Source organism: Scyliorhinus torazame, chromosome 13 (assembly GCF_047496885.1).
Source record: "Scyliorhinus torazame isolate Kashiwa2021f chromosome 13, sScyTor2.1, whole genome shotgun sequence".
Classification (NCBI taxonomy): domain Eukaryota; kingdom Metazoa; phylum Chordata; class Chondrichthyes; order Carcharhiniformes; family Scyliorhinidae; genus Scyliorhinus; species Scyliorhinus torazame.
In genome coordinates this window covers 122,895,300-122,907,901 of record NC_092719.1, presented here as the reverse complement: position 1 = coordinate 122,907,901, position 12,602 = coordinate 122,895,300, and the positions used below count along the sequence as shown (strand labels likewise).

Sequence of the window (12,602 nt, the reverse complement as noted above, 5' to 3'; positions counted from 1 at the left end):
TACGGCGCTTGGTCCAGGGCAGGGCAACAATCTGGGGAGGGGTTCCACACCAGAAGAGTGCGCACCCCAATGTATTCACTTCCATGCCTTGTATCTCCTGCATCCCTCGCTCTGCACTTTCCCATGGCAGCGAAACTTGTATGGCTTGTTGTAGATTCAGGGAAGGTTTGGCCAATAGTTTATTTTGGGTGACTGCATTGTTAATGGCGCTCACTCGACACTCTCACAGCATTTTGTGCAGGGTAGTGCTGCATTCGCAAAATTTGGCAATCTTGTGCAACCTGGACAAATACTCGGTGACAGACTCACCCAGGGTCCTCTCTGCGGTATTAAAACGATACCGCTGTGTGATAATGGGTGGAGTTGGGTTGAGGTGCTGCACTAGTTATTCAAAGGTTAGGGCGTCAGGCACCGCCAGGTAGGCAAGGCTTCGTATCATGCTGAATGTATGTGCGCCACAGGCAGTCAGCAGGATGACTGTCTGGCGATCATTCTCCATGATATTCTTTGCTCTGAAAAAGGCGCATTTGCTCCATATACTGATCCCAGTCTTTCAAGCTGGCGTCAAAGATATCTCGCCATCTGAACAGAGGCATAAGGAAGATCAAATTCCAAACTTTATCCAACAGGGACCGAGGGTCCAGTTATCCGATGATGTAGCAACATCGATAGCCGTTCAGTTTAACTCTTGTCGGCAGTTGTATAAGACCACAAAGGAGTCCACACTGAGTAGTTCAAAGAATTTTAGTTTATTTACAATCACTATTATGTGCATCACACAGTAGATCCCAACTGGATCTGCCTTGCCTTTGACTAACTGGCCAGCTTCATGTATCATACAACTGGACATTGTTTAGACATAACCCGCCCATGGGAGCTCGTATTATGAAAGGTTCACAGGCAAGTTAATTGTTCCCACCTCGTCAGATACTTGTGGGTGATAACAAATTCAGTCCCAATTTTACAGGCTGCAAATTCCCTTTCTCTGCTGATTTCAGTGATTTCACTCTGGTTAAAAGGGCAAATCGCAAAGCTGCTAAATTGGTAAGCTCAAAAGGCTCCATGGCTGGTGTGCAGAATAATATTCACTGCAATTGAAGAATGGTCTCTTGAGAATATAAATGTTAGGCCCACTGGTGAGGCAATGTAGGAGAGGGTTTAATCCACCTTGTATCTAATCTATTTTTTTAAAAACTTGCCAGTTTTGTTTCTATTCCTCCACACCTGTCCTAAATGTGTTGGCTCAGTGTTGAGGAACAGTTTTACATCAACCTTTCAATCTCTGGTACTTCTATCCAAGTTGTAATTCGTAGCCTTCTTGGTGAATATTGGAACTATCCAACAATGGGGGCATTCACACTCTAGCCAATATTATCATCAGCAGATATATCCCTGCCAACATTGGTCAGCGGTGGGGGTCATTTCCTTAATTCAATGAGTGCCCTCCGAGTGCCCTCCTGACAACTTGACCAAAGTAATTTAAGTTGGTACAAATTGGGGGTCAAACCTGGGATTGTTGTTGTTGTTATTTCTCTTCCCACACCGAGTGGTGCACAAGGCAGACTCACATCTGTTCCCATAAGGAAGTTTTTTTTCCTGGAACAGGTTGCCAGCTTGCGGGGCTCTACTCCGCATCAAGTGTGGCTGACCAGGAGACTCCCTTGCTCTTGCCGTCAGCCATTGGTGTGTTGGGAGGATTTTGCAGGTTGATACTCAACCTTTTTGGCCACATTCTGAACGCACATTCCTTGGTCCTGGGGTGGGACTCAATCCCAGAGCTTCTAGCTCAGAGGCAGGGATGTTGTCCACTGCACCACAAGACCTCCTGTCTCAGATTGTCGGGCTCAGTAATTCCCCAGGTAAGCAGGAAGCGATGTGCCATGGTGTTCTGCACTGATATTGAGAAAGTTTTCCGATTCTCTTTCTGTGTGCACAACCTTTCAAAAATATATGGAATAGAGCTATATAGACAAAAGTGGAAATTTGGCCGGAATTTTTGTCGCTGGGATTCTCTATTCCCCCACCCCCACCCCCCGTAGGTTTCCCGGAGGTATGGGATGGTTTCAATGGGAAATCACGCTGAGAAGTGGCGGGAAAATAGAATCCTGCCGCCAGCGAATGGCACGCCACCGAGAAACACGTGGCTAAGGAAGAGGAGAATCCCGCCCTTTGTCTTTGGTTTCACCTCCTGTAAATCATATCATACAGTCATTAGTTAAGAACAGTAAATTCTTCATGTATACCTACAATCATACATTTGTGCATATATAACATATCCATACCATAAAAAGTGTGGGATTCTCCGGTCCCCCATCCGGGTGTTTCTCGACGGCGTGCCGTTCACTGGTGGTGCGATTCTCACTTTGCGCCGCTTGTCAATGGGATTTCCCATTGAAGCCACCCCACACCATTGGGAAACTCGCGAGTGGGGGTGCACTGCCAGCAGGAAAAGAGAATCCCAACGGCCGGAAAATTCCGGCCAAATATAACACGTTGCACTCTGCTGCCAAAGCACTTACTGCAGTGAAATTAAATTAAAACAGCAAGTTAATTACGTTATTTAGCTTATGACACTGGAAACAAAAGAACACTTGAAGAGATTTTTCCCAGAAAAGACATTATCTTAAAAAAAATTTAGAGTACCCAATTATTTTTTTCCCAATTAAGGGGCAACTTAGTGTGGCCAATCCACCTAACCAGCACATCTTTGGGTTGCGGGGGTGAAATCCACACAGACACGTGGAGAATGTGCAAACTCCACACGGACAGTGACCCCGGGCCGGGATTGAACCCGAGTCCTCAGCGCTGTAGGCAACAGTGCTAACCACTGCACCACCATGCTGCCCAGCAATAGGCATTCTAAGTATAGTGTCAAAAATCATAGATAGTAACGAGTAACCAGTTGTTACAGCGTAGGAAATACATGGAGGGAAGTTAGAAACTTCACAGCACAGCAAACGTCATGGAGCCTGAACCATGTTTGAGTATTCATGACTTGGCCCAAAATGGAGTGGCATGGTGGCACAGTGGTTGCCTCACAGCGCCAGGGACCTGGGTTTAATTCCCACCTTGAATGACTAAATGGACTTTGCACTTTCTCCCTGTGTCTGTGTGGGTTTCTTCTGGGTGCTCTGGTTTCTTCTCACAGTCCAAAGATGTGCAGCTCAGGTGGATTGGATATTCTAAATTGTCCCCTAGTGTCCAAAAGGTTAGGTAGGATGGAGGAGTGGGCCTGGGTGGGGTGCTCTTTCAGAGGGTCAGTGGAGACTCGATGGGCCGAATGGCCTCCTTCCGCACTGTAGGGATTCCATGATTCTAATGTTCCAAATTGAATTGCCTTCTGTTATCAAAGTGGTTCTCTGCTCATCACGATCCAATATATTTGCAACTCAAAGCAAATATTCAGGCTTTGTTCTTCTCTGAACCTGGGCCTGAGTAGAATAAATATCAGTCCAGTGTCAGCATAAATCATTTCCAGGTACACCTTTCAACAGGAGATCTGAGTGAACTGTCTTGACGGTATCATGCGGGGCCAGCTGTCATTGTTGAATTTGGAAGGGTTGCCACCTACAGTAGTGAAAATGCTGCAATCCATGACTGGTACACGGCACAGATATGTGGCTTAAGTGAAACTTTGCTTTGACATCATTTAAAAAACTGAAGGTGGTCAGTTAAAGCACTGGTCTGTTTATGCCTCATTGAACTCACCAGCATTTGCTGCCAGGAATTGAGGCAGCATCTACTGTAAAACTCTCCACATCACAACACCAGGAATATGGCTGAATTTTGCTAAACAGCCTTTGTGGGCAGTATATGGGCGCACAGTGGTTAGCACTTCTGCCTCACAGCTCCAGAGACCCAGGTTCAATTCTGGCCTCGGGAGACTGCCTGTGTGGAGTTTGCACATTCTCCCTGTGTCTGCACGGGTTTCCTCCGGGTGCTCCGGTTTCCTCCCACAGTCCAAAGATGTGCAGGTTAGGTAGATTGGCATGGCTAAATTGCCCCTTAGTGTCCAAAAAGGTTAGGTGGAGTTACTGGGTTACGGGGATAGGGTGGGCGCATGGACTTAAGTAGGATGCTCTTTCCAAGGGCCAGTGCAGACCCGATGGGCTGAATGGCCTCCTTCTGCACTGTAAATTCTATGATTAAAATATGGTAATATACCAATTAGGAATTTCATGTGAACATGTCAGGATTTGCCATTAGATTGACAGACTAAGAGAAATATGAAGACTGCTCCTGATTTGCGAAAACATGATAGAATCAATAGACAGAGGGAGAAAATAACTGTAGCTATACCTCAGCACAATTCACCTAACATTTTTCATTTCATAGTAATATCCAGAACTTTTCAGGATCTTCAAAATGCGACCAGTTGACGGTATATATTGACTACAGCTGAGGTTCAATGAAAGATTCATATAGTCTGATCCTACTGTCACTTATGGTGCTCAGTACCCCACTGCTTTGTCACAGATGGGAAATATTATGGGGAAAGTGCAGGGAGGTGAGACTTATTGCATAGTTCTTTCTGGGTATGGTGGGCCAAATGACTCCTCTGCAATATCATTCCGAGGTTACAGTAGCATTGTTTCTGTGCAGCTGAATCTACTGGAGCTTCGATAATGCCGGATTGATATTCTGGAGTTTGACGACTGGCCTGCTGCCGGACAGGAAGAAATCTTGCAGACGCTTTCCTCAAGAGAAGGGGTGGACAGGCTCTATAAATGAACAGATCGTAAGTGGGCTAATTGAGCTTGGTGGGTTAGCCTTCTCATTCTTGTATTTCTTTACGTTCTCTTTCCAGATGTCCATTCTCCATCAAACAAGAAAAGAATCCCCATGTTCGGCATGCAGAGGAATGTGCAAAACGTTTGAGCCGCACGCTTGGAGGTAAGTGATCTGTATATCTTCACGGCAGCACGGTAGCATTGTGGACAGCACAATTGCTTCACAGCTCCAGGGTCCCAGGTTTGATTCCGGATTGGGTCACTGTCTGTGCGGAGTCTGCACATCCTCCCCGTGTTTGCGTGGGTTTCCTCCGGGTGCTCCGGTTTCCTCCCACAGTCCAAAGATGTGCAGGTAAGGTGGATTGGCCGTGATAAATTGCCCTTAGTGCCCAAAATTGCCCTTAATGTTGGGTGGGGTTACTGGGTTATGGGGATAGGGTGGAGGTGTTGACCTTGGGTAGGGTGCTCTTTCCAAGAGCCGGTGCAGACTCGATGGGCCGAATATCCTTCTGCACTGTAAATTCTATGATAATGGAACATTACAGCTAGAGATGGAGACCATTCAGCTCCGAGTGTCTGTGCTGGCTTTTTCAAAGAGCTGGAATGTAAATGTGCTGGAGGCGGTTCAGTGGAGCTTCACTAGATTGATACCTGGACTAAGTCGGTTGACTTTTGTGAGGAAAGGTTGGACAGACTGGGCTTGTTTCCAGTGGAATTCCGAAGAGATACTGAATTGATTGAAGTATATAAGATCCTGAACGGTCTTGACAAAATAGAATTGGATATGACATTCCCTCATTTGGTGAGTCAGGAACAAGGGAGCACTGTTTTAAATTTAGGCATTGCCCTTTTAGGACAGAGCTGAGGAGAATTGTTTTCTCTCAGACGTTGTCCAACTTTGGAACTCTCTGCCTCAGAAGGCGGTGGAGGCGGAGTCATTCAATATTTTTAAGGTAAGGTGCTTGTTAGACAAGGAAACCAAAGGTTATTGGCGGTAGGTGGGAATGTGGAACTTGAAACACCAACAGATCAGCCATGATTTTATCGAATGGTGAAGTAGGCTGAGGGGCCGAATGGCCTACCTGTTCTCCTTTTATCGTATGCTCGTATCCAGTTAGTACCATTGCTCCATTTTTTCCCCATGGCCCTGCAGTGTTTTTGCACTTCAAGTCAGCAAGAAATGCAATGGGGAATTCAGAAGAACCTTCTTTACCCCAATGAGTAGTGAGAATGTGGAATTTTCTACCTGGAGGTGCTGCTGTTGAAGTGAGTAGATTAGAATAGGAAAATGACAAGCAATTGAGGAAAAAGGAAATAGATTATTATAATAAAAGCAAAGCAAAATACTGGGGATTCTGGAATCTGAAACAAAAACAGAATCCCTGGTGCGAAAATGATGTGTTATTCCAATAATAGTATTCCAGTGTTAGCCGCAGTTAATGATAGGGTGGAATACGATGCTACGTCCTATCTCTTGGCATTGGTGGCAGTAGCAGGGATCAAAGTCCCCTGGTCAGGAAGGAATTTGCTGAAGAAGATACAGTTAAGCTGGGCCGAGTTACATACAAGAGGGATCAGTTAGAGCACATCTGGCATTGAGAAAGTGCTTAAGAGAGCACAATTTGGTCTTTGAGTAAGGAGGATGAAATGATCTAACGAGCCACAAGTACGAGATTAAATATCGTAAGTCAGGAGGCCAAACAAATGCAGATACCCTCCTAAGATTTCCTGTGAAGTCTGATTAATTCCTACCCACTGAGGTGGAAATGCTGTAAAGTGTGTTTCAGAATGAGAAATGATCCAGCCACCAAGGTTTCTTTCATTCCAGGTTCAAACACAGGAAAACTGTGGGAATGAATACATATCGATTTCTTCGAAGTGGAAGGAAAAGAGTATCTTCCTTTGGTCAATACCCATAGCCAAAGTGGATAATATTGAGTCCATATCAAATAGACCAGGTATAAAATGACTGAGGTTTTTGAGAAGTTGTTTGCAATTTATGAGTTCCAGAGGTGTCAGATTTACACCAGAATAGTTTGAAATGTTTCTGAGTAAGAATGGAGCCAAAAACAAGTGTACAGATTGAACATTTCCTCCTTTAAGTCCCTGCTTAGAAACTACATCTTGACCATGTTTTTGGTCATCTGCCCTAATATCTTCCTATGTGGCTCTGGGTCATATTTTGCTTTATAATGCTCCAGTGAAGCGCCTTGGGGTGTTTTTATGCAAATTGTACTATGTGAAAACAAGCTGCAGCATTCTCCATCAGCAGGATTCTCCAGAATGCCGGCAGCACACCCATGCCCACGGGTTTCCCGACGGCGTGGGGTGTCCACAATGGGAAACCCCATTGGCTGGCTCTGGGAACAGAGAATCCCGCTGCCAGCAGGGGCACGCCACCCATATAAACGCGACTGGCAGATTGGGGAATCCCGTTCAAAGTTTTCTGTTGAAGTTGTGCTTCATCACCTTGAGCAGACCTCACGTCCTCAGTTTTGGACACTGGGGGCGGGATTCTCCGACCTCCCGCCGGGTCGTAGAATCCCCAGGGGGTGGCGTGAATCCCGCCCCGCCACTCCGACGCCAGCTGCCGTATTCTCCAGCGCCGGTTTTCGGGCAGGGGCGGGAATCACGCCGTGCTGGTCTGGGGCAGTTGGTAGCGGCCCCCCAGGCAATTCTACGAGCCCCGATGGGCCGAGCGGCCATCGGATTTTGGCCAGGCCCGCTGGCGTGAAATGGACATGGTCCCACACGGCTGGTAGGCCGGCTGGTGCGGTCCTTGGGTGGGCGCGGGGGCATCCGGCCCCAGGGGGCCCCCACGGTGGCCTGGCCCGTGATCGGGGCCCACCGATCGGCGGGCAGGCCTGTGCCATGGGGGCACTTCACCCTTCCACACCGCCCTCTGTAGGGCTCCGCCATGGCTGGCATGGTGAAGACACCCCCTGCGCATGTGCAAGAATACGCCAGCCGGTCTGCGCATGCGTAGAACGACGCCGGCGGTTCTGCGCTTGCCCTAACTCATGCTGGCCCTTCGACGCCGGTTTTCGTGGCGCCAACCCCTCCGCCCCCTGTAAGTGCGGAGGATTCTACAACTTCCGGTTGGCCCGACGCTGGAGTGGTTCGCGCCGTTCTTGGCGCCAGTGTCGGGCCATCGCGCTAATTGCGGGAGAATCCCGTCCTGGATGTCTGGAGGCAAATTTTAACTTTGCAAAGGATAAAAGTGCAGATTCGCCAGACTTGTATCAGCACTTGAAGGGTTACATTATCAGCCCAGGCTGCATTCCCATGGCTTGTATTCCCTTGAGTTTAGAAGATTGAGGGTGATCGAATTGACATCTATAAAATTACAAAAGGATTCGACTGAATAGATATCGAGGAATATCTCCCTCCAATTAAGGAAGTCCAGAATAAAAGGGGCGGGATTCACCGACCCCCACTGGGTCGGAGAATTCCCGGGGGGGAGATGCGAATCCCACCTGACGCCGGCTGCCGTATTCTCTGGCGCCGTTTTTTGGGCGGGGGCGGGATTCCCGCAACGCTGGTCAGGGGGCGTTGGCAGCGCCCCCCCCAGCGATTCTCCGGACCCGATGGGCCGAGTGGCCGTCCATTTTTGGCCAGTCCCGCCGGCGTAAATCACTCAACTCACGCACTGGCAGGACCTGGCAGGTGAGTATGCATGGGCAGTCTTCGGGGGGGGGGGGGGAGCGGGGGGGGTTCCCGGGGGGGGGGGGCCCACGGTGGCCTGGCACGCGATCGGGGCCCACCGATCTGCGGGTGGGCTTGTTCCGTGGGGGCACTTCTTTCTTCTGCGCCGGGCCCAATGCCGGGCTCGGCAATATCTCCCGGGGCCGACGCGGAGAAGGGAACCCCCCCGTGCATGCGTGAAAATTCGCCGGCCGGTCTACGCATGTGCGAGATCACACCGGCCGTTCTGCGCATGCACGAACTCGCGCCGGTCCTTTGCCGCCAGCTGGAGCGGCGCCATCCCCTCCGCCGTCCACCTAGCCCCCGAAAGTGCGGAGAATTCCTCACTTTCAGGGACTGTTGGCGCTGGGGTGGTTGGCGCCGGTTTTCCCACCGGCGTGGGGACTCCCCAGAAGGGAGAATCCTGGCCAAGGTGTCACAATCTTAAAATCAGAGCTAAGCCATTTAGGGGTGAAATCAGGAAGGGCTTTATCACAAAGCATAGTGGGACTGTTGCTGCCAAAAAGCTATGGCTGCTGGGTGAATTGAAATTATTAAGATTTAAGATTAGCAACTGTTTATTAGGTAATGGTTTTGAAGGATATGGAGCAAAACCAAGTATGTGGAATTGAGATAAAGATCAGCCACAATCTAGTTGAATGACAAAACAAGCTGAATTGCCTGCCCCTATCCCTATGTTATTGAGAAAGGTTCATCTTTTGTTCCAATTGCACAGTGGCTGGTGTGAGATCCACACAGGCGTGCAGATGTTAACTTACGCACACACACACTTCAGAATTTTGGATCATGCATAAAACTACGCAATTACATCGAGGCTTTGCAATGTTGCCTCTTCTTCTCTCTTGGGGAAGCAGTTAGTTCAGTGGGTTGAAGGCTAAATTACTGGAGAGACAAGAGTCACATCTCAAAAATGTTGGTCTAATTGCATTGGGACTTTTTCAAAAGTCTGTAAACTCTCCTCATCTATGCTGATTATTTTTTTTCTGATATAAGAGATCTTGAACATTTAAAATATTGGTCTCTGAGGATATTAAAAAACCCTGTGGATGAAGGATTGCTTGTTTATATGGAGGCTGGTAGAGAGGGATGCAAGGAGAGACAAGTGAAAGGTTAACCAGGAATCTATTTAGTTACAAATTCTTTATTCAGACTTAATATAATTTCTCTTTTTCTGGTGGAGTCGTGCTAGCTGGGTAATGGAACAGTCAACTGTCCTCTGACATGGCCCAGCAGTCACTCAATTGGGAACAGCACTAGCTGCAAGTTCACTTCCAAGCCACAAATCATTCGGACTTAGATATCAGTGTTCCTTCGTTGCTGCTGGGTAAAGATCTTGGAACCTCGGGCGTCATTCTCCGACCCCCTGCCGGGTCGGAGAATGGCCGTTGGCCGCCGTGAATCCCGCCCCCGCCGAAGTCTCCGCTCCCGGAGATTGGGCGGGGGCGGGAATCCGGCCGCACCGGTTGGCGGAACCCCCCGCTGGATTCTCCGGCCCGGATGGGCCGAAGTCCCGCCCAGGAATTGCCTGTCCCGCCGGCGTAAATCAAACCTGGTATTTACCGGCGGGACCAGGCGGCGTGGGCGGGCTCCGGGGTCCTGGGGGGGGGCGCGGGGCGATCTGACCCCGGGGGGTGCCCCCACGGTGGCCTGGCCCGCGATCGGGGCCCACCGATCTGTGGGCGGGCCTGTGCCGTGGGGGCACTCTTTCCCTTCCGCCTCCGCTCCGGCCTCCACCATGGCGGAGGCGGAAGAGACTTTCCCCACTGCGCATGCGCGGGAAACTGACAGCGGCCGCTGACGCTCCCGCGCATGCGCTGGGAAACTGACAGCGGCCGCTGACGCTCCCGCGCATGCGCCGCATTTCCGCGCCAGCTGGCGGGGCAACAAACGCCATTTCCGCCAGCTGGCGGGGCGGAAATCCCTCCGGCGTCGGCCTAGCCCCTCAATGTTGGGGCTAGGCCGCCAAAGATGTGGAGACTTCCGCACCTTTTTGCCGGCGCGATGCCCGTCTGATTGGCGCCGGCTTTGGCGCCAGTCGGCGGGCATCCCGCCGTTGGGGGAGAATTTCGCCCCTCATACCTAACAGAACTGTGGATGAGAGACTGGCTGGCTGGTGGGTAGGACAATCAGTGGTAGGTGCCCACAGCTAGGAACCGCTGGGGCTTTACAGAGGCAGTGATAGTGGGTCAATATTGGATGGTGGGGATGAAGGGCATGGGGGGGAAAGGGGGTTTGATAGTGAGGAGATGAGAGGGAAGCACTCCTGCTCCTCCAGGCCCACAAGTGGTGCTGGAAAAGTACTTCACCGTTTGATCCGGCAGTTCTCTCCTCCCTTTAGCTGCTGGGTTTCACGAGACCCAGGAGGCTCACAGTATTTACCGCCAAGAGACTTCCAAATTTGGAGGTATGTTACCTCACGAAAGTATTATAATTACCGACCCCACATTTTGATAACTGCCTACTCAGACCACCCCACCTGTCCAGGTTAAACCAAAAGTGTGTGCATTCCTGGCAGGTTGTGCGTTCAGTTCTGATTTTTATAATTTTAAACTCCTCTCCCAGGTTTCCTGGATAGTGAAAAATTCCCCTAATGGCACCCATTATGGTCTGGTTATCACGGATTGCAGAAATTCTGGGAGGTGGCCTTCTGGGAGTATTACCTTCTCAAGCACAATTAAAGGTTGGCAATAAATGATAAATGCCAGCTTCGCCAGTGATACCCACATCACTCCGGCGTCAGGTCCCCCCAAACAATGCAAATTCTCCGGCCCTGAATGGGCTACGAGCGGCGTGACGCCATTCGCGATGGCGTCACCCAACGTGGACGGTGACGCCGTGCGGCGTCATTGACGGCACATGGTGTGACGGCTCAAAACTCCCCCCACCCCGGAAGACCCGACAAGATGGCCCGCCGCGCAGCCCCGAGGTTCCAGGACCGTGACATCGAGGCGCTCCTGGACGCAGTGGAGGAGAAGAGGGAGTCCCTGCACCCGGACACGGCCGCAGGGTCGCCCCACGCCTCAGCCGGCGTCTGTGGAGGGAGGTGGCAGAGGCCGTCAGCGCTGTGGCTCTGACACCACGGACAGGCACCCAGTGCCACAAGAAGGTGAACGACCTCGTCAGAGCAGCCAGGATGAATCCCCCCCCTCTCTGCCCGATGTGCGGCACACCCCCAGGTGAAACCAACCCTAACCCTAACCTCTGCACTATACGCGCAACCGATGACGTGCATTCATATACCTGTCTAACACTGTTGCCTTTTACCCCTGCCGCCCACCCACCCCCCCCACAGGAGAAGCGCGCACACAACAATAGGGAGCATGAGAGGACTGGAGGGGGCCCATCTGATGAGAGGCCACTGACCGAACACGAGGAAAGGGCCCTGGAACTGGCTGGCGGACCTGAGGACCGGGAGGTTGCCGATGCAGAGGTCGGGGGCCCACCAGCAAGTGAGCCACCGACAGCCCGTCCCCATATCCCCTCTCCCCCATATCCCCCCTCCTCCATATCCTTCCTCCCCCATATCCCCCCTCCCCCATATCCCCCATATCCCCCCTCCCCCATATCCCCCATGTCCCCCTCCCCCATATCCCCCCTTCCCCATATCCCCCATATCCCCCCACAATGCTTCATTGTGTATCGCAGGAGCAAACTACGAGGCATCCATCCCCGCAGATGCCGACCATCCGCAGGGTGCCCCAGGGCGACCACGGGATACGGAGAGACCCGGACCCTCTGGCACGCGACGCCCGCAGGATGCCCCAGGGCGACCACGGGAGACGGAGAGACCTGGAGCAATAGGGAGACGACGCCCCCGTCTCGTGCGGGTGCGGCGACGCAGGCGTGTGCCACCCAGCGACGAGGGGGCAGCCACAGGCTCCCGTCGCAGCCGAGCCACGAAACCACTACCCAGGACAGCCCTACACAGGACAGCCATACCCTGGACAGCCCTACCCACGACACCCCTACCCAAGACACCCCTACCCAGGACACCCCTACCCAGGAGACACCTACCCAGGACACCCCTACCCAGGACACCCCTACCCAGGACACCCCTACCCAGGAGACCCCTACCCAGGACACCCCTACCCAGGACACCACTACCCAGGAGACCCCTATCCAGGAAACCGAAATACAGGACAGTGTGGATGGGTGGAGACGAACCGC

General features: G+C 51.4%; 1 protein-coding gene across 3 annotated transcripts in view; it reads left to right on the top strand.

Moving 5' to 3' along the window:
• Window positions 1-12,602, top strand: part of lmcd1 (LIM and cysteine-rich domains 1) — an 84,623-nt gene that overhangs the window by 17,461 nt on the left and 54,560 nt on the right. For all 3 annotated transcript variants that reach the window (XM_072472126.1, XM_072472127.1, XM_072472128.1), the window contains one exon: window positions 4,808-4,893. In XM_072472126.1, coding sequence (XP_072328227.1) covers window positions 4,808-4,893 — 86 coding nt within the window. Of the gene's footprint in view, window positions 1-4,807; window positions 4,894-12,602 lie in introns of those variants that run through there.